This window comes from Hypanus sabinus, chromosome 2 (genome assembly GCF_030144855.1).
Source record: "Hypanus sabinus isolate sHypSab1 chromosome 2, sHypSab1.hap1, whole genome shotgun sequence".
NCBI classification, from domain to species: Eukaryota; Metazoa; Chordata; class Chondrichthyes; order Myliobatiformes; family Dasyatidae; genus Hypanus; species Hypanus sabinus.
The window spans coordinates 157,339,423-157,360,757 of record NC_082707.1 but is presented as its reverse complement, the minus strand read 5'-3'; the positions used below and the strand labels follow the sequence as shown (position 1 = coordinate 157,360,757).

At 40.9% G+C, this 21,335-nt stretch overlaps 1 protein-coding gene across 6 annotated transcripts in view; it reads left to right on the top strand.

The window, feature by feature from the left end:
• ktn1 (kinectin 1) overlaps positions 1–21,335 on the top strand; it is a 192,361-nt gene that overhangs the window by 84,238 nt on the left and 86,788 nt on the right. For all 6 annotated transcript variants that reach the window (XM_059957483.1, XM_059957473.1, XM_059957491.1 and 3 more), the window contains 2 exons: positions 13,332–13,499; positions 13,585–13,761. In XM_059957483.1, the coding sequence (XP_059813466.1) occupies positions 13,332–13,499; positions 13,585–13,761 (345 nt within the window). The remainder of the gene's footprint in view (positions 1–13,331; positions 13,500–13,584; positions 13,762–21,335) is intronic.

Here is a 21,335-nt window from a genome sequence, read left to right as displayed (position 1 = left end):
AAAAATGCTTTAACTACATAATGCCTCATAGGCCTGATTTTATTCTCACAAATCAATGAATCTGTTGTTTAAAAAAAAATCACTCCCTACTTGTATGTAGTTCTTTCCTTTTGCTTGTTTTTTCTTTCCACTCTTATAAGTGTATACCCCAGATAAATACATTGTGGAGATTTTGTGATATATATGATTATGATATATCTATACAATGTCTGAAATACATCTTATGGAAATGTTTGTTTGAACTTCAATTAAAAAAAATTACAAAAAAAAAAGAAACGTAGAAAACCTACAGCACAATACAGGCCCTTCGGCCTACAAAGTTGTGCCGAACATGTCCCTACCTTAGAATTTCTTGGTGTTCACCTGGCGGAAAATCTCACCTGGTCCCTCAACACCAGCTCCATAGCATAGAAAGCCCAGCAGTGTCTCTACTTTCTGCGAAGGCTGAGGAGAGTCCATCTCCCACCCCCCCATCCTTATCACATTCTACAGGGGTTTTATTGAGAGCATCCTGAGCAGCTGCATCACTGCCTGGTTTGGAAATTGCACCATCTCGGATCGCAAGACCCTGCAGCGGATAGTGAGGTCAGCTGAGAAGATCATCGGGGTCTCTCTTCCCGCCATCACGGACATTCACACTACACGCTGTATCCGCAAAGTAAACAGCATTATGAAGGACCCCACGCACCCCTCATACAATCTCTTCTCCCTCCTGCTGTCTGGGAAAAGACTCCGAAGCATTCGGGCTGTCACGACCAGACTATGTAACAGTTTCTTCCCCCAAGCTATCAGACTCCCCAATACCCAGCGTCTGGACTGACACCTTGCAGCCCTATTGTCTTGTTTATTATTTATTGTAATGCCTGCACTGTTTTGTGCACTTTATGCAGTCCTGGGTAGGTCTGTAGTCTAGTGTAGTGTTTTTTTTTGTGTTGTTTTCACGTAGTTCAGTCTAGTTTTTGTACTGTCATGTAACACCACAGTCCTGAAAAACGTTCTCTTTTACTATGTACTATACCAGCAGTTATGGTCGAAATGACAATAAAAAGTGACTTGACTTGACTTGCCCTCTATTTTTCTAAGCTTCATGCAGCTATTCAGAAGTCTCTTTTTAAAAAAAACCCTATGGTATCCGCCTCCACCACTGTTGCCGGCAGCCTATTCCACACACTCACCACTCTCTGAGTAAAAAAAAAACTTATCCCTGACCTCTCCTCTGTGCCTACTCCACAGCACCTTAAACCTGTGTCCTCTTGTGGCAACCATTTCAGCCCTGGGAAAAATCCTCTGACTATATACATGATCAATTCCTCTCATCTTGTACACCTCTATCAGGTCACCTCTCATCCTCCGTTGCTCCAAGGAGAAAAGGCTGAGTTCACTCAACCTATTCTCATAAGGCATGCTCCCCAATCCAGGCAAAATCCTTGTTAATCTCCTCTGCATCCCTTGTATAGCTTCCACATCCTTCCTGTAGTGAGGCAACCAGAACTGAGCACAGTACTCCAAGTGGGGTCTAACCAGGGTCCTACATATGAAATGAATTGCCCGGGGAGATGGCAGAGGTAGGTACAATTCTGATTAGAAGATATTTGGACAGGTACATGAATAGGAACCATTTAGAGTAATGTGGACTAGACAGAGGCAAATAAAAGTAGTTAAGATTGCATCTTGCTCATCATGGGTAAGTTGGGCTGAAGGATCTTTAACCATGCTGTTTAGCTCTGATTTCAGATGTCACAGGATTGAAGGGCTTCAATCTGATTCTTTGGTTGCTTTGCATGTGAGTTATTTGTCAGTCTCTGTTTATGTATACTTCATTAATTTTTTCCCTATAAATGCCTGCAAGGAAATGAATCTCAAGATAGTTTATGGTAGCATGTAAGTACTTGGATTATAAATTGACTTTGAACTTGCTTCTTTCAGTGTGCTGCCTTTGCTTTCAGCACTTGTGGCTTTTGTTGTAGTTTCATCAAGCTGGAACTTTATTTTGAGGTTACAGTTGGTGCTAACTGTCTGCACTTGTGTTTGAGCCAACACTTTTTAAAAATTTGGTAATGTGTCCCCACTGCTATTATTACTGTATCTAAGTGTAGCAGATGGTGGTGAATTCTGGGTTTCTTTGTCGTCTACACCATTTAATGCAATGTTAGCCTTCTCCAGCTGATGTCCTTGTTGGGAAGATGGCAAGAGTGACTGCCTCACAGTCCTTTATGATTATAAAATGGACTTTGAGTTGACTGGATTAAATTGATGTTGGGTGGTCTGTTTTTTTTTTGCCTATATTTAGTGGGTGATCTAATGTTGCATTCATTACCACATAGACTGTTTATTCTATGAGATTCTTGTAAGTGGAGAATTTCGTGACACACTGGTGTATATAATAATAACTATATAACAATTACAGCACGGAAACAGGCCATCTTGGCCCTTCTGGTCTGTGCAGAATGCTGACTCTCACCTAGTCCCACTGACCTGCACTCAGCCCATAACCCTCCATTCCTTTCCTGTGCATATACCTATCCAATTTTTTTTTATTATAGACAATATAAAGAGAATAAAATCACACAGAAAGACAAAGGAATACAAGTTACAATGCAGGAGATTCTAATTAAAAGTTACAGCAAAAGGAAAAAGTTTTAAGCCTTGATTTAAAATGGCTTAAGTTGGAACAGACTTCAGGTCATTCCAAATATGTGGAGTATAGTAAATAAAAGTTGCTCCACCATGTTTAGTTTTGATCCTGGGGACGGTAAGCAGACCTGTCTCAGAATACCTGAGAGCTCGGGAAAGTTCATAATGCAGCAAGAGATCAGAAATGTACTTTGGCCCTAGACTATTCAGTGCTTTATAAACCAGTAGTAATATCAGAAAGGTGATAATAAATTAATCTGAATCTGAAGTGGCTGATTGGACTACTTCAGGAGACTTAAAGTTGCAAGAAAAGGCTGGAATAAAGCTTTCAAAACAGTTTTGTGATCTCTATTTCTGATTTTTAAGTTGCATATTGTTCAAATAGCAATTTTTAAATTTCCTATCTTCCATTGTGAGATTTGAACTGATGTGTCTGGGTTGATGGTCTCCTGGGTTATGAGTAACTTAATAGCTAAGCCACCATGTCCTACAGCAACCAGTGGCAATAACTTGTGGTTAAAAACCAATATTATTTAGAGAGAATAACTAGGAGCTAGATTTTTTCCCCAGTCTAACTGCATCTCTTTTGTTCTGTCTAAAGGTTTAAATGAATGGGTTGTTATGTGATCCAAAGCCCGTCTATTTAAATGATTTTATTGCCAGAAGCATTAAAAGCCAGTAGTAACAGAAATCTACAGCACATTACAAGCCCTTTGGCCCACAATGTTGTGCTGACCATGTAACCTACTCTAGAAACTGCCCAGAATTACCCTACTGCATAGCCCTCCATTTTTCTAAACTATCTAAGAGTCTCTTAAAAGACCCTATTGTATTGGACTCTACCTCTGTCACTGGTAGTGCATTCCATGTACCCACCACTTTCTGTATTTTAAAAAAAACGGCTTACACATCCCCCTTGTTCCAAGTACCTTAAAACTATGCCTCCTCATGCTAGCCATTTCAGCCCTGGGAAAAAGCCTCTGGCTATCCACACAATCAATGTCGCTCATTATCTTACACACCTCTATCAGGTCATACCTCAACCTCCATCGCTCAAGGAGAAAAGGCCAAGTCCACTGAACCTATTCTTGTAACTCATGCACTAGGTAAGGAAGGCAGTATTTTAATTGTGGATTCTTTTAATTTTAAATAACCAAATAAATAATTGAGCAGAATAGCTTTAAAGGTCATAAACAAGAGCAAATCTGCAGATGCTGGAAATCCAAGCGACACATACAAAATGCTGCAGGAACTCAGCAGGTCACTTGCATCTGTGGAAAAGAGTACAGTCAATGTCTTGGGCTGAGATCCTTCATCAGGAGTAGAGGGAAAAAACATGAGGAGTCAAGAGTTAAGAAAATGGTGGGAGGGGAGGAAAAACCGGGAGGGGTCAGAAATTGATTGAAAGGGATACAGAGCTGGAGAAGGGAAAATCTGAGAGGACAGAAGGCTTTGGAAGAAAAAGGGGGAGGAGCACCAGATTGAGGTGAAGGGCAGGTAAGGAGATAAGGTGAGAGGGAATGGTGAAGGGGATTACCGGAAGTTCGAGAAATTTGATGTTCATGTCATTAGGTTAGAGGCTACCCAGACGGAATAGAAGGTGTTGCTCCTCCAACCTGAGTGTGGCCTCATTGCAACAGTAGAGGAGGCCTTGGATTAACATGTTGGAACGGGAAACGGAATTAAAATGGATCGCCACTGGGAGATCCCACTTTTTATGGCAAACAGAGCATAGGTGCTCACTGAAGCGCTCTCCAAATCTGCGTCAGGTCTCACCAATATATAGGAGGCCACACCGAGAGCACCAGATCCCAACAGACTCGTAGGTGAAGTGTTACCTCATTTGAAAGACTGTTGAGGGCCCTGAATGGTAGTGAGGGAGAAGGTGGAGAGGCGGGTGTAGCACTTGCGCTGGGGGAGGGATGACTAGGGAGTTATCCCTGTGGAAAGCAGAAAGTGGGGGTGGGGTGGGAGAGGAAAAATGTGCTCGGTGGTGGGATCCTGTTGAAGATGGCGGAAGTTACGGAGAGAGCTATGTGCTGGATGAGGAGGCTGTTGGGGTGCTAATTGAAGACAAGATGAACCCCATCCCTGATGGGGTGAGGACAGAGATGCGGTTGAGGTCAGTATGATAGTGGAGGAAAGAAACACCTTTCTTCGAAGGAGGAGGACATTTGGGATTGAAAAGCCTCATCCTGAAAGCAGATGTGGCGGAGACGGAGGAATTGAGAAAAGGCGATGGCATTTTTACAAGTAATAGGGTGGGAAGGGGTATAGTCCAGGTAGCTGTGGAAGTCAGTGGGATAGACATCAATAGATAAGCTGTCTCCAGCAACAGAGACAGATCAAGAATGGGAGGGAGGTATTGGAAATGGACCATGTAAATTTGAGGGCAGGGTGGAGGTTGGAAACAAAGTTGATGAAGTGTAGCTCTGCATGGTTAAAGGAAGTAACACCCATAAAGTCCTTAAGTGTTCAGGATGGTTTTGTTCAGGCTATGATAGAATTGCGCTTGAATAATCAGCCTAATTTAGTTTGTTGTCTGATTGTGAGAATATTTATCTATTAGCAGTCAGAGCATTAAGTTCGTGGCAGTGCTTAAAAGGGAGGGAATTGCAACTGTTGAGATTCTACATTTGGGTATGGTTGTCATCTGCATTGAAGAGTCTTGGCAAATCTGTCAATGGAAGGTATCCAAAAAGAATTTATGGAACAGAGATGGTTTAAATGCTTGGGAGCTGTACTTGCTTAAAAGCAGCTGCAGCCAACTAGCATATAGTCATATACCTGTATGGCAATGACCAAAGCTAATGCAAGCCTCTGGAAATGGATGATGACTGAATAAAAGTAAGAAATAAAGGCAAAGTAATGATTCAACATTGGCATCATTTACAATACAGGAAAAAGATAAGCCAGAAATTTGAAAGAAATTGTCAGAGGATTGTATTGAAGGGGGAAAAAAATCATTATGAGTACAAATCTCCAATTATGGTGGTTTCTACCCCAAGTCTTTTTAGGAAATAGGTGTGTATATTTGCTGAGGACTAATTATAAGGTGTTCCATTTGGAAACTTTGAAGACATTGCACATTCCATTCCTTTGGGAGAAGTGAGAGTAAAACTGAACAATTGTACCCCAATGTGTGTGTTGGAGGTTACTTCATAATTAAAGAGGGTGCTGAAATACCTCAGATGTTCAGCTGATTTCAGATGGCCAGCACGTATTTTTGAAAAGTAATTTAATCTTCACAAACCAGAATAAAAGTATAAAAAACTGCAGTCAAGGTTATAGAAAGGGAAATTAATTTTTTTTTTTTTTTAAAAAAGGCTTCTGGTTTTTAACTTGGGCAGAATCTCACAAAATTAAAGGCAGATCAATACCATAATTCTCAAATTATGAGGGATGAGTTAATATTCTAGTTCCTAAATTGTTGGGATGGATCTACGGTAGTTATTTCCTGAAACGCTGCGGGGATCTGTATTAAGACTGAAATTGATTGTATCCTTTGGGATTAAAATGGTTGTGTGTCAAAGGCTAATCACCTCAGTCTTAGGAGTTCCTCAGCACTTTGTCATCTTTGAGTGCTTTATTATTGAATTCCAAATTTTTGTTCTGTTTAGTACGGTGTTTACTTTCATTTACAAATCCACAGATCATAAATGATGTGCACACCATTCAGACTTGGGCTAATGGGGAGGTGTGGATAATATGGATGTTACTTCCCATTTGAGTTTGTTTCCTAATTGTGGTGAAATTCCAGTGATATCTAACGCTATAATTTTCAATGACTTTTTCTGCATTGTAATCTCTTGTGATATCACTGAAAGGCATTTATTAATGTACATTGAACCCTGAATAACCATTGGCTTGCCTATGAGACTGTCTTGGCAGTCTCATGAGATATTATCTTTATAGTTCAGTGTTGGATTCAATCACATACTCTTAGATACACACATCCATTTCTTGAAACTCTCTGTTTCAAGAGAGCTGTTCACTGACTGGTATTTCCCTTAACGATTTTTGCAGTACCTTTTTGGATTAATGAGTGTTTTCCCTGAAACAGGCCCTTGCTTAAGGAAGTTACTTACACCTTTTAGCTTTATAATGGATCAAATCTTAAAACTTCATTCTGGCTACTGTGAGCATCAAAAATCTGGGTTAGTCTTGATAAAGTATCTTTGTTCCTTATTGAATATAGGTACCTAGTGACCTTGCTACAATAATAATTGTCGAGATGCAGTATGATCAATTGTGTTGATGCTGTCTTCCAGTCAGTGACATTAAAGCATCCAGCCAAGTAATTGCCTTTTTAAAAAAAAAACACACTTGCACCTTGGTGAGGATTGATTGAATTAACTGAATTTCTAGCTTAGCAAAATTACATTTTCACAGAGATTGGAAACTGCTGCTCTCTTTTGCAAAGCCAAGAGAGGATGTGAATTATTGAAGAGACAGGAGAGTAAGTTAAAACAACACACACAAAATGCTGGTGGAACACAGCAGGCCAGGCAGCATCTATAGGGAGAAGCATTGTCGATGTTTCGGGCCGAGACCCTTCGTCATTTAGAGGCAGGATGCTACATTAAGATTAAAAATCTGTGCTAAAGATGTATATTTTTTCAGCAGATCATTGATCTTGTGATGGAAAGTAACATAACTGTTCGTTCTGCTTTATATGTGCAATGAAACTTAGTCCTAAAAACATGCTGCTTAAAACTGTAAGTGAACTGTTCTGTCTCTCTGATTGAGAGGTTGCTTCTTGATGTTCATCAGCTATTTGAGAGTTAGCAGTTCATTGAACTGGTTGTTTACAAGCAAGCTACCTTCATTCATCCTGTGCCTTTCATTTCTTAAAGTTGTTCTAATTGGCTATCCTTTTCCATCTGGCAGTTGGTGCACATTTAATATAATAATACTAACTGACATTCTAAAGATTTTTCTGTGGATGTATTACTTTTTATTACTATGATTGTTTCTTTTGAAGTATTAAGATTTTTTTTCAATATACTTCAATTTAGAGTTTTCAGTATCAAGTGGCAGTCTGGCATTATTCCTCCTTTCTGGAATGTGGTTTCAGAGCAATATTAATATCCTGGGATCAGTGCTCAAACATGTTCATTGATGAACATAACATGCTTGCTTTTAAGAAATGATCTATCTGGTAAAGGAGATCTGTTGCATCATTGATGTATTTTAAATGCATTTTGCCAATAGGCCCATGAAATCAGTTTAAAAATAAGTCTGAAACGGTTTTCCTTGGAGATGTAAGTACTAAGGAATTAAATTTGGAAATTGTTAGTGTGGTTTTGACAGTGATGGGTAAGGGAACTCTATGACCCTGCATATTATTACAAGTTAATTGGGAATAGAAAAAATTATTTGCACCACTTTTAATCTCTTTTCTTAAAGACCAATTAGTTGCTTCCTACTTCAGCCCCACTAATCCAACACGAAAGCAGATGATGGTAGAAAACTCGGTGCACATTAAGGCAGTATGACTGGAAATGGAAGTATTGTTTGTTTGGGTCAAAGATCCTTCATCAGAACTGGAACAGTGCTTTTATTTCTCATTCTATAAATGCCTCACCTGCTGAATATCCTAGCATTTTCTGCTTAACTTGTTTTTCAGCAGGTGTGGTGTTTTTTGATCTCATCACCAGTTTTATTTTAAGTGGTTTTTTTGGTCCTCCTGTCAGTCTATTTCAATGTTTAAATCCAAGTTTAATAATAACCATAACAATCGGTGAAAAGCTGCCAACTAGGGCTTTCGACTGGAGTGCAGAAGACAACAAACCGTGTAGAAGAAATAGAAGAAATAATAAATAAATGAGCAATAAATATCGAGAGCATGTGATGATAAGTCCTTTAAAGTAAGTCCATCAGTTCTGGGAGCATTTCAATGATGGGGCAAGTGAAGTTGAGTGACGTTCTCCCCTTTGGTTCAAGAGTCTGATGGTTGAAGGATAGTAACTACTTCTGAACCTGGTGGTGTGAGTCCTGAGGCTCCTGTACCATCTCCCTGATGGCAGCAGCAACAAGAGAGTATGTCCTGGGTGGTGGAAGTTTGTGATGATGCTGCTTTCCTGCAACAGTGTTTCATGTAGATTTGCTTAATGGTTGGGAGTGCTTTACTTGTGATGGACTGGGCCATTTCCACTACTTTTTGTTGGAGTTTCCATTCAAGGGCATTGGTGTTTCCATACCAGACTGTGATGCAGCCAGTCTACTCTCCACTGCACTATAGAAGTTTATCAGAGTTTTGGATGGCATGACAAATATTCACAATCTCCTAAGGAAGTCAAGGTGCTGCCATTCTTTCATCATGGCACGGGTGCTGGGTCCAGGACAGGTGCTCCAAACTAACAACACCTGGGAATGTTAATCCTTTCCACCTCTGATCCTTCGATGAGGACTGTCTCATGGACCTCTGGTTTCCTTCTGAAGTCTATAATCAGGTCTTTGGTCTTACTGATATTGAGTAAGATGTTGTTATGACACTTCTCAGCCAGATTTTCAATCTCTCTCCTCTATGCTAATATGTAAAGCGAGTAGAGCAGGGGACCAAGCACACAGCTTTGTGGTGCACCAATGCTGATGGAGATTATGGAGGAGATGCTGCCAATCCAAGCTGACTGGGGTCTGCAAGTGAGGAAATCGCAAATCCAATTACAGAAGGAGGTTTTGAAGCCAAGATCTTGGAGCTTATTGATTAGTTTTGGGAGGATGGTATTGAATGCCGAGCTATAGGCGATAGAGCATCCAGATGTGTGTGTCTCAATCTGTGTTCCGGGGTTGAGTGAAGAGCCAATTAGATGGCATCTGCTTTGGATATGTTGCTCTGAAAAGTGAATTGGAGTGGATCTAAACCCCTTCACAGGCAGGACTGATGTTTCATCACCAATCTCTCAAAAATCTTCATCAATATGGGTGTAAATGTTAATAGGCAATAGTCATAGTCACTATGTTCTTGGGCACCAGCATGATTGAAGCCTGTTTTAAGCAGGTGGGTACCACACACTAAAATGAGAGGTTAAAGATTTGTGAACACACCAGCCAGTTGATCAACACAGGTCTTTGGTATTTGGCCAGATACCCCATCGTGGCTGGATGCTTTTCAGGGATTCACCCTCTTGAAGACTGCCTGCAGGTTGGCTTCAGAGCCTGAAATCACAGGATCATCGGAGTATGTGGGAGTTCATGAGGGTTCCTCGATATTTTGACAGACAAAGCAACCAGAGAAGGTATTGAGCTCATCTGGGAGCAAAGCCTTGTGGTCTATGTCACTTGATTTAACTTTATAATAGGTGATAATATTCAAGTTGTGTTACAACTGTTGAGTATGCTTCATTGATTGTAATTGTCATTTTGCCAATGTTATGGCTTTCCAGAGGTCATACCTGGACCTCTTGTAACTTTCCTGGTCTCTAGACTTGAATGCCTCTGATCGAGTTCTCAGCAGATTTTGGATCTCATGATTCATTCAGGGCTTCTGATTGGGGAAGACTCTGGATGATTTTGTGGGGCCACATTTGTCTTCAGCTGTTTTAATAAAGCCTATTACAATCATGGTGCATTCACTCACATCCACAGAAAAGTCCTTTGCGTACCCTCTTCTCTTCCTCCTACAACCACCTCTTTGTTGTCCTAATCTCTGGAGCTTGCTGTTTAGCCACTGCCTGTGTGCAAGCCAAGTAATTCAATTTACCAAAGTTTGGTTTGGGCTAGGAACAGTAGGCATTCCTGATCTTTGTATAACAGTGGTTTAGTGTGTTGGAACCTATGGTGATGTTAATTGGGCAGGGATTTCTTCAAACAAGCCTGATTGAAGACTCTGACTATGATTGGAGACGGCATCATGCAGTATCTAAAGCACTTGATTATAATTTGCTGCTGGTGGTAAACTGCGGTCAGAATCACGGATGAAATCTCCCTAGGTAAATAGAACAGATGGCATTTAACCACTAGATGCTCCAAGTCGGAGGAACATGAATTTGACAAAGCTGCCACATTGGAGCAGCGGTGAGAGTTTATCATGAAAGACACCACCTCCTGGTATGCTGGGAGAAAGCCATGTCTTGGTCAGACATAGAATATAACAGTCTTCCATTTTTTTCTGGTACAGCAATCTTGCCCTCTGGTGCTCAGTTTTGTCCTCCGGCATCTGCACATTTGCACATAACAAGATGCTGGGTAGAGGAGATCTCAACCCTTTGCGTTTCAGCCTGGCTTGGAGTCTTTCTCCTTCCCCCACCTCACTTCCGACCATGGCAATGAACCTTTGTCCTCTTAAAGGTGCTGTACCTGTGTGGTCCAACAAGTCCTTCAGATGATCATGAGCTCTGATGATTAAGTTGATTTAAAAGTACATTGCCTCAATGGAGGTTGCAGGTTGCAGTTAGCAATGAGAGGATTTCAAAAGAGATGTATTTAAAGGTATATTTAGAATTATTATCAGTAACCCACAGAATATTGCTAAACATCACTGGTGCTATGGAGAAAATCTAAGAATTTAGGCCCTTATTCTTGCTCTGTCTTTTTGGTGACTTAGTTTTGAGGGGTGAACATTTGTCCACTATGAAGGTATATCTATCTGCATTTTCAGTTTGGTCTGTTTATAGGACAACACAAAGGCATATCCTTTTGTTCTTGCACATTAATTTCTTCAGCAAAAATAGCATTATGATCCCAAAGTTTCTGATTTGTATCAGAAATCAGTTTTATTATGACCAGCATGTGACATGAAATTTGTTAACTTAGTAGCAGCAGTACAATGCAATACATAATTAAGCAGAGAGAAAATAATAATAGTAAATAAATAAACAAGTAAATCAATTATGTATATTGAATAGATTTTTTTTTAAACATGCAAAAACAGAAATACTTTTTTTTTAAAGTGAGATAGTGTCCAAAGATTCAATGTCCATTTGGGAATTGGGTGGCAGAGAGGAAGAAGCTGTTTCTGAATCGCTGAGTTTGTGCCTTCAGGCCTCTGTACCTCCTACCTGATGGTAACAGTGGGAAAAGGGCGTGCCCTGGGTGCTGGAGATCCTTAATAATGGACGCTGTCTTTCTTAGACACCACTCCCTGAAGATGTCCTGGGTACTTTGTAAGCTAGTACCCAAGATGGAGCTAACTAGATTTACAACCTTCTGCAGCTTCTTTTGGTCCTGTGCAGTGCCCCCCCCCCCCATACTAGACAGTGATGAAGTCTGTCAGAATGCTCTCCATGGTACAACTATAGAAGTTTTTGAGCATATTTGTTGACATGCCAAATCTCTTCAAACTCCTAATGAAGTGTAGCCGCTGTCTTGCCGCCTTGATAACTACATCGATATGTTGGGACCAGGTTAGATCCTTGGAGATCTTGACACCCAGGAACTTGAAGCTGCTCATTCTCTCCACTTCTGATCCCTCTGAGGATTGGTATGTGTTCCTTTATCTTGCCCTTCCTGAAGTCCACAATCAGCTCTTTCGTCTTACTGATGTTGAGTGCCAGGTTGTTGCCTTGGCACCACTCCACTAGTTCGCATATCTCACTCCTGTACATCTCGTCACCACCTTAGATTCTACCAACAATGAGTTGTATTGTCAGCAAATTTATAGATGGTATTTAAGCTATGCCTAGCCACACAGTCATGTGTATATAGAGAATAGAGCAGAGGGCTAATCACACCCCTGAGGTGTTCCAGTGTTGATCGTCAGCAAGGAGGATATGTTATCACCAATCCACACAGACTGTGGTCTCCCGGTTAGGAAGTCGAGGATCCAATTGCAGAAGGAGGTACAGAGGCCCAGGTTCTGCAACTCCTCAGTCAGGATTGTGGGAATGATGGTATTAAATGCTGAGCTATAATCGATGAACAGCATCCTGATGTAGGTGTTTGTATTGTTCAGGTAGTCTAAAGCCAGGTGGAGAGCTATTAAGATTGCGCCTTCCGTTGACCTATTGTGGCGATAGGCAAATTGCAATGGGTGTGGGTCCTTGCTGAGGCAGGAGTTCAGTCTAGCCATGGCCAACCTCTTAAAGCATTTCATCACTGTTGATGTTGGCAATAGTCATTAAGGCAGCCCACATTATTATTCTTAGGCACTGATATAACTGTTGCCTTTTTGAAGCAAGTGGGAACTTCTGCCCATGGTAGTGAGAGATTGAAAATGTTCTTGAATATTCCGGCTAGTTGGTTGGCACAGGTTTTCAGAGCAGTACCAGGTACTCCATCAGGACCTTCTGCCTTACAAAGGTTCACTCTCTTTAAAGACAGCCTAACATCGGCCTCTGAGATGGAGGTCACTCTCCGGAGAGAGTACTCTTGTACTTTTCACTTTGAGTGATTGAGTGAGCCATTAAATCACTAAAAGGAAACTTTATTGATAACCAATATATTTTAGGTGAAGAATATTTTTAAGCTTTGATCGAAGTCAGCAGGAAAAGATCCTAATGCAGTACTTGGGGTTAGAACTGAAAAATTGTAGATATTATTCTATTTGAACTCTTGCTCCTGTAAATATTCCTCATTTTTGTATTTTTCCACAATATTTTGAAATGTTCAATAATTTTGAAATAATGCTGATTTGATATTTTGAGTTTAAATTCAGTTATGGTGTATTTGGGGTGTGCACCAATCAGCTTGATCAATTCTCTGCAATTTTTGTCATGCTTCATTTTAAATGCTTTATTTCAATATGAATTTTTCAGATGAACCTGGTCAGGATATGCGCAATCCTTATGTAAAAGAGCACTCTGAAACTGCTCAAACAACAAGCAAAAAACAAGATCCAGTACTTCTACCAATGGAAACTAAACCAAATGAAAGTGGACTTATGAAACGGAAAACTATGCCAAAAAAGCAAAGAATAGAGACCGGTTTGTTTATTTTTTCCTGCTATTTTTAAAACACAGTTTATACATTTTCTGTGAAGTTATTTCAATCAGAAGTGTTCTTTGGCAGTTTCAGCTTCAACGGAGAGTCTCCCCATGAAGTCTACAGTTTACATTCCTTTGGATAATGCTCAGGCTTGCGGTCATGCTGAAAAAAAGGAAGCTGTGGCTGATGACAAAGGACATGTGATCAGTAGTGGTATGCAGAAAATGATTGCTAAGAAACAAAGGTCTGAATGTGATAAAGGTAATTTGCTGTTTATGCTTATCTGTAGACATTCAGTGTTTTTTGTGTGCAATTTGTTTTGGTACATGGCTGCTCTAAAGGTTGGAACAGAACTTGTAAGATTGTGTTAGTGTTAGCACTTCTGTTTGTTGACTGTTTAAGTGGTGAAACAAATTATAAACTTGTTAAAGGCAATATGACATTCATTGAGAAATTAGTCCTTTTTTGTTTTTATTCTATTTGTTAAAAATGTTCAGTGTGTCCTGTTAGACGAGTGAAAATTATGGTTAGCTCTCTGTCACTGATAATTTGTTAGTAACTTTAATACAATGTCATGAAACAAAATAGGGGGTAAAAATTCACCATAATCCAGTTGGAGGTAATCCATAGGCATGCGTTGTCCTTCTAAATGGTGCCTAACATCTTTTCTAGTAATTGCCTAATTAACAGTGTAATCCATGAGAACTTCAGATTAGGTACAGTTTATCTGAGTTTAATATTTTAATTGTTAAAGCACTTCAAAAATGATTACAATAATTCTTGGAAATGCTATTTTGAACATTTTCAAATGCATGATCTGCTTTTGTTGTTCTGATCATCCTGCTTTAATGAATAATTTTTTTCTAGGTAAAGATCACCTTGTAGTGTTTTTTCTATGTGATTATATTCTTGATCTCTAGAATATTATTGGGTTTTTTTTGAAAGCTGTGCTTTATAACCCATTTAATGCTTAGAATTGATTCCACCCTTGTGAGACTACTATAGAATTCGGCACACCCAAACTTTATTGATCAGTAGTTTTATCTTTTTGTATTGGCGCGAATGCTGTTTTATTGATCGGCACCAAGTCTTAAGCAGCTTTTCTTAGTAAGTAGCACTTGTGAAGGTTTGAAGCACTCATCGCATCACATGCTTTGAGAAATCCTAAACATGTTTATAGACTGTAGCAAGTCAAGATATTCCCAGTTTGGGAAAGATTCTTGACTGGTTCCATTCTTTGTGATGGTAGCTTTTGCAAAGGTGCTGTTGTCTCAAAAATAAAATGAGTACCATTAAGAAATGAATTACTATTAATGACAGATGTAAGTTAAAGTTAAGTAGTAGTTTCCAGGATTTCAGTTGGAATGTAAGATCTAACACCTCCTTTAGTTATTTCCTTTGTTTCCACAAGGCAGTTGGCCACATTCGGATTGTCAGCTCACTTTAATTTACCGTAGCATGCATTGGGGAATGTGTGCATGAGTTGAAAAGCATCTGGTGCTTTCCTGGTGAATAGGATGAATAAACGCTTCTCAGGGTTCCAGCTGGGTACAAGTATCACTTTATTTTTTTAAACCAACATTTCAACAGCAAATTCTGTTATCTTCATCTGGGATGACGACTGGGCATGTCTAGTTTGGTGGTATGTGTATCCCTGTTGTCTGTACCTCCAGCTTTGGTTAGGCCTCATCCAATCAGGTTTCCACTGTCAGTGATATCAGAACACTGCATTCTCAATGGCCATAGGATTAACTTCGGTATGAAGCTAACGTGCCGCTCCAATGGTTTTTGGGACCGCATGGTGAAGGAAACCATTGAAATAAAACAAGAGGAAATTATTTTAACAGACAAAGGTCTCCCTCTAAGTAAGAATTGGAATTTGATTGTAAACAAGGTGGGACATCAGAAACCTGATTGTTTAGTCCTCATCCAATCAGGAGGAATGGATGACAAGGGTATAAATACCACCAGACTAAACATGCTCAGGCATCATCTCCAGTGAATTTGGCAGAGTTTGTCATTGAAACATCAGTTTAAAATCAATACCTGTACCTGGCTGCAAGCCCGAGAGAATTTATTAAAGTGCATAAATTGTTTGACAACCACATGGACTACCCAGAAGATTTTTTTTGTGCCTATTATGCAAAAATAAACTTGGAGATGCCACACTAGTGAGGTGGTTATCATGACTCTATTACAGCTCAGAGCCTCAGAGTTTGGTGTTTAATTCCGGTGTCTTCTATACAAGTTTGTGTTTGTGGATTTCCTCCCACAGTCCAAAGACATGGTGGTTAGTTACAGACATCCCACCTGTCCCGGAAGTTCCAGGAGTCTCCCGCATATTGATAGTGGCTCCCTGACGCCTGCAAATTATATACAATATCCCAGAAATCAAGATTTTTTTTAAGAGTGAGGGAGAGGGAAGGAGGGAGGTAGTGAGAGATAGAGCATCCTGATTGGTCTCTTTGTGCTAAGTAGACCTCTCTTTCATTGTCTATCAGTTCAGTTTAGTGTCCTGCAGTGCCATGGCAGAGTGTTCCAAAAAAATGAAATATAAAACCTACTTCACCCCAGACTACACTAAAGTGTACCCCTGCCTTATAGGGGTCAAAAATAATGACAGTTTTGCTTGCTGCACTGTTTGCAACTTTGGCAGAGAGATTTCCAAATGTGATCAAGGCAAATGCAAGAGAACAGCTGCACTTGGAAGTCCTGGATTATGTCTTAACTAACCTAGAAGGACTGGTGGCAAACTACAAAAGTTTGCCAGTTGATGAGTTCTGGGGGAAGCTTTTCAAAGTAAAATCTGTGAGCACAGGTCAGTTGAGATTCAAAGAGATCTGCCAGTTGATGAAGCTGCTTTTAGTGCTGCCAAATTCTAATTGTGATGTAGAAAGGGAATTCAGCATGGTGCGTCACATTAAGACAGAATTCAGAAGTCGGCTGTTTCACAAAACACTTATGAATCTGATGTCTTACAAAATTAACAAATTCATTGATACAGACTGCCATGAGTTTGAGACGTTTGGCAAAATGCTCAAATCTGCCAAGCAAGCCACATCACAGTACAAGGAAAGTTTGCAAAAGAAATAGAAAAGCTATTTGTATTAGCATTTAGCCATTTGCATTGAGACTGCCAACAAAATACTTAACAAGGAATGAATATAATACATATATAGTTTCAATATGTGATCAAATAAATTGTGTTCTTTCATAATCAAATGTCCTGTATACATACACCCTTGGAGGTTGACCGGGGTGGGGGGGGGTGCTACCTCCCTGAAGTGAGTTTTTGCAAGGTGCGATGTCTGTAATTGGTTATTGTAAATTGTCCTGTGATTTGGTGACAGTTAAAATAGATGGGTTGCTGGGCGGTGTGGGTCATTGGGCCAGAAGGGCCTGTGCCATGCTGTATCTCTAATAAAATAAAGTAACTCTAAATCTCCTGCACTAACTAATTTGATTTTTTTGTTCCAGTGTGTGCTGGGAGATGCCTGCAATTCCACTAGTCCTCCCTGGGAGCTGAATTTTATCATGGAGCAGTGGTGGGGTGGCTTGAGCTAGCTGAGTGGTAAATTGTTTAGAACCTGATGAGCTGTTGACTGAGGGAGAATGTGTGCTGTGCTTACTCAGTACAATTCAAGAGAATAGTGTTTTCATTTGGAAGAGTGAATTGTGAGCTATTCATTACAGACGGACAGACATACTTTATTGATCCTGAGGGAAATTGGGTTTCGTTACAGTCGTACTAACCAAGAATAGTGTAGAAATAAAGCAATATAAAACTTTAAATAATTAAATAATAATAAGTTCATTATGCCAAGTGGAAATAAGTCCAGGACCAGCCTATTGGCTCAGGGTGTCTGACACTCCGAGGGAGGAGTTGTAAAGTTTGATGGCCACAGGCAGGAATGACTTCCTATGATGTTCGGTGTTGCATCTCGGTGGAATGAGTCTCTGGCTGAATGTACTCCTGTGCCTAACCAGTACATTATGGAGTGGATGGGAGACATTGTCCAAGATGGCATGCAACTTGGACAGCATCCTCTTTTCAGACACCACTGTCAGAGTCCAGTTCCACCCCCACAACATCACTGGCCTTATAAATGAGTTTGTTGATTCAGTTAGTGTCTGCTACCCTCGGCCTGCTGCCCCAGCACACAACAGCAAACATGATAGCACTGGCCACCACAGACTCGTAGAACATCCTCAGCATCGTCTGGCAGTTGTTAAAGGACCTCAATCTCCTCAGGGAATAGAGACGGCTCTGATCCTTCTTGTAGATAGCCTCAGTGTTCTTTGACCCGTCCAGTTTATCCTCATTTCGTATCCCCAGGTATTTGTAATCCTCCACCATGTCCACACTGACCCCTTGGATGGAAACAGGGGTCACCGGTGCCTTGGCCCTCCTCAGGTCCACCACCAGCTCCTTAGTCTTTTTCACATTAAGCTGCAGATGATTCTGCTCACACCATGTGACAGTTTCCCACCGTAGCCCTGTACTCAGCCTCATCCAACTAAGGCAGAGTCATCAGAAAACTTCTGAAGATGGCAAGACTCTGTTGCAGTAGTTGATGTCCGAGGTGTAGATAGTGAAGAGAGAGAGACAGGACAGTCCTCTGTGGAGCCCCAGTGCTGCTGACCACTCTGTCTGACACACAGTGTTGCAAGTTCACATACTGTGGTCTGCCAGTCAGGTAATCAATAATCCATGTCATCAGGGAAGCATCTGCCTGCATCACTGTCAGTTTCTCACCCAGCAGAGCAGGGCGGATGGTACTGAACACACTGGAGAAACATGACCCTCACAGTGTTCGCCGGCTTGTCCAGGTGGGCATAGACATGGTTCAGCAGGTAGACGATGGCATCCTCAACTCATAGTTGGGGCTGATAGGTGAACTGGAGGGGGTCTAAGTGTGGCCTAACCATAGGCTGGAGCTGCTCTAGAACAAGTCTCTCCAAGATCTTCATGATGTGGGAGGTCAATGCCTCCAGTCTGTAGTCATTGGAGCCACTGGGGCGTGGTGTTTTCAGTACAGGAACGAGGCAGGACGTCTTCCACAGCACAGGAACCCTCTGGAGACTTGGGCTCAAGTTGAAGACATGGTGAAGTACTCCACATAGCTGAGGGGCAAAGGCTTTGAGCACCCTGGGGCAGACACCATCTGGGCCTGCAGCCTTGGTTGGGTGGAGACGTTTCAGCTGTCTTCTCACCTATTCAGCTGTGAAGCCCACCGTGGTGGTTTCAGGTGTGTGAGGGGTGTAGTCACAAGAGCAGAGTGGGGGACTGTGAGGAGGGGTAGGAGGGGAGAGTGGAGTATGTGTTGGTTGGGGGCTGACAACAGATGAATCGTGGGGGATGGGCAGGGGCCACAGTGTCAAATCTGTTGAAGAACAGGTTAAGTTTGTTGGCCCTGTCCACACTGCCTTCAGCTCCTCTGTTGCTAGTTTGCTGGAACCCAGTGATGGTCCTCATCCCACTCCAGACCCCTCTCATCTTGTTCTGCTGGAGTTTCCACTCAAGCTTCCTCCTATACCTGTCTTTAGCCTCCCTGATCTTGGCTTTCAGGTATAGTATTGTCCTCAGCTCCTCCCTATTTCCATCTCTAAATGCCCTCTTTTTAGCGTTCAGGATGTCCTTAATGTCCTTTGTTATTCAAATCACAAGCCATGGGTAACAAAGGACAGTTCTTGCCGGAACATTGCAGTCCACACAGAAGTTGATGTAATCAGTGACGCACTCTGTGAGCCCATGTCCTCTCCATGTGGCTCAGAGTGCCTGCCAGTCTGTCACCTCAAAACAACCCTGGAGTGCCAGGGTTGTGAATGAGGACAAAATCATCTTGATACCCGGTTGTCAAGCTATTGTAGTAATATCTACATTTTTTGTAGGCCTAGTCCATGCTAAGCCTGTTGAAGTCTCCAATGGGCTTGAGTCGGTATTGTAGAGTCTTTGTTGAGAATTGTGGGCAGATATAATCCAAAAAGAAACAACATGGAGAGCACCACAAATTGATGGATATTAATTGGGCATGTAGTTTGGAATAAGTCACATCTTCCAATTTTGTGGATGTGTAATCTTGACAACTCTTAAGACAGGAAGAAGACCGAATAGGCTTCATTTGGCAGTCAGGATATTGGCTGTTAAGTTGCAAGTTTGAAAATGTGGGCTAGCTGCGGAATTGCACAGGTTCTGGTTTTGGTGGCGATGGGATGGTAAATTCTTTAACAGCTTGTACAACTCGATTCAATTGGCGGAATCACTAGTTTCCTCTGATGGGCAGGTGCTGAGTCCTGATCCTGTCACCCATTGTTCATCATTGTTTTAAGACAGTTGTACCCAACAAACCAGTGAAGGCGATTTACTCAACAGATTCAAGCCTACAAATGATTGGCATTGATTATTGTTTATAGTGCCGCTGTATTATTGTTTTGGAGAAGACTTAGTGGCAGAAATTAACTTTAATGTCATCAATCCTAAATCATGCTACCTGCTAATGGCTTGAAAAAATTAAAGGTTGGATTTATTTGTCACATGTATATGAAACTTGCATTGAAATGTGTTGTTTGTGTCAATGACCAACACAGTCAGAGGATGTGCTGGCAGCAGTTTACAAATGGTCAGCATGCTTCCAGTGCCAGCATAGCTTGCCCTCAACTTGCTGACCCAAACTCCAGATCTTTGGAATGTGGAAAGAAACCAGAACACCTGAGGAAATTCATGCTCTCACGGGGAGAACATACTAACTCCTTACAGACAGCAGTGGGAATTGAACCCCAATCTTCTGATCACTGGTGTTATGGAACGTTATGCTAATTGCTACACTACAATACTGCCCTTTGATGAATAGGCAATGGCAGGGTTGTATTTGTGGTTACTGGGGCACAGATCCTAATTTGACAATGTACAGCTTGCATAAAGTATAGTGAAATACAACACTTTTTATTTGTGCATTGGGAAATATTCTAAGACTTATTGTTCATTTAGCAAGTAGATCAATAGAGGTGTAGAAAAAGACCTTGGTACAGAATGATTTTGACTTTTGGAGTCCTAAAGTTAATCTGGCTTTGGCTTATGGCTAGCAGTTAGCTGGCATTCTTTTGGGTGGGATCACTGCTGTATACTGTGGCTGTGCCCTGCAGTGTTGTCATACAGAATATGCTAGACATCAGCTAGTGTCTCTGAATGCCTGCTCCTACGTCTTAAATTTATTCCTGGTTGCACTGATCTCTCAGCTTTATGCTTTCTATATTTGATGCATCAAATGTGGCACCAACCTTTACTGAAATAGTTTTTTTTTCCCCCCCACTTCACTCTGTTTAAATTAAAAGCATTAACATGTTGTAAGAATTATTATTAATTTCTTAAATATTTTTTAGCTGTTTCTAAAGCTCTCTTCATACCTAGGTGTTGAGGAATAGTACAAACTACCTTAAATACGTGGCTTAGAATATTTCAGTGTTATTTATAAAACAAGTTGTATCTCAATATACTCCGTAGACAGGGCCATAGTGTCTGTTGCCCTTGATGTCATTAGCACTTCCAAGCTTCCCAGTCTTGCAGAACAGCTGCAGCAATGAGGTGGGCAGGACAATCAATTTTACCAGACAGTTTTGCTTTTGTGCTTTCCAAATTGGGGCAGACTGAAGTACAATCAGTAGACTCTGACTCTTAGCTATTTTAAGGAAGAGTGTTAAATTAATAGCATTTTTAGAACCTAAATATATTTTCTGATTAGAAAGATTAATTTGTAGGTTATCAGCTATCCATTCACAAGTAGTGTTCAAGTCGAGATTTGCTGAGTATACTTCAGCCTAGATTGAGTAAATTCAAC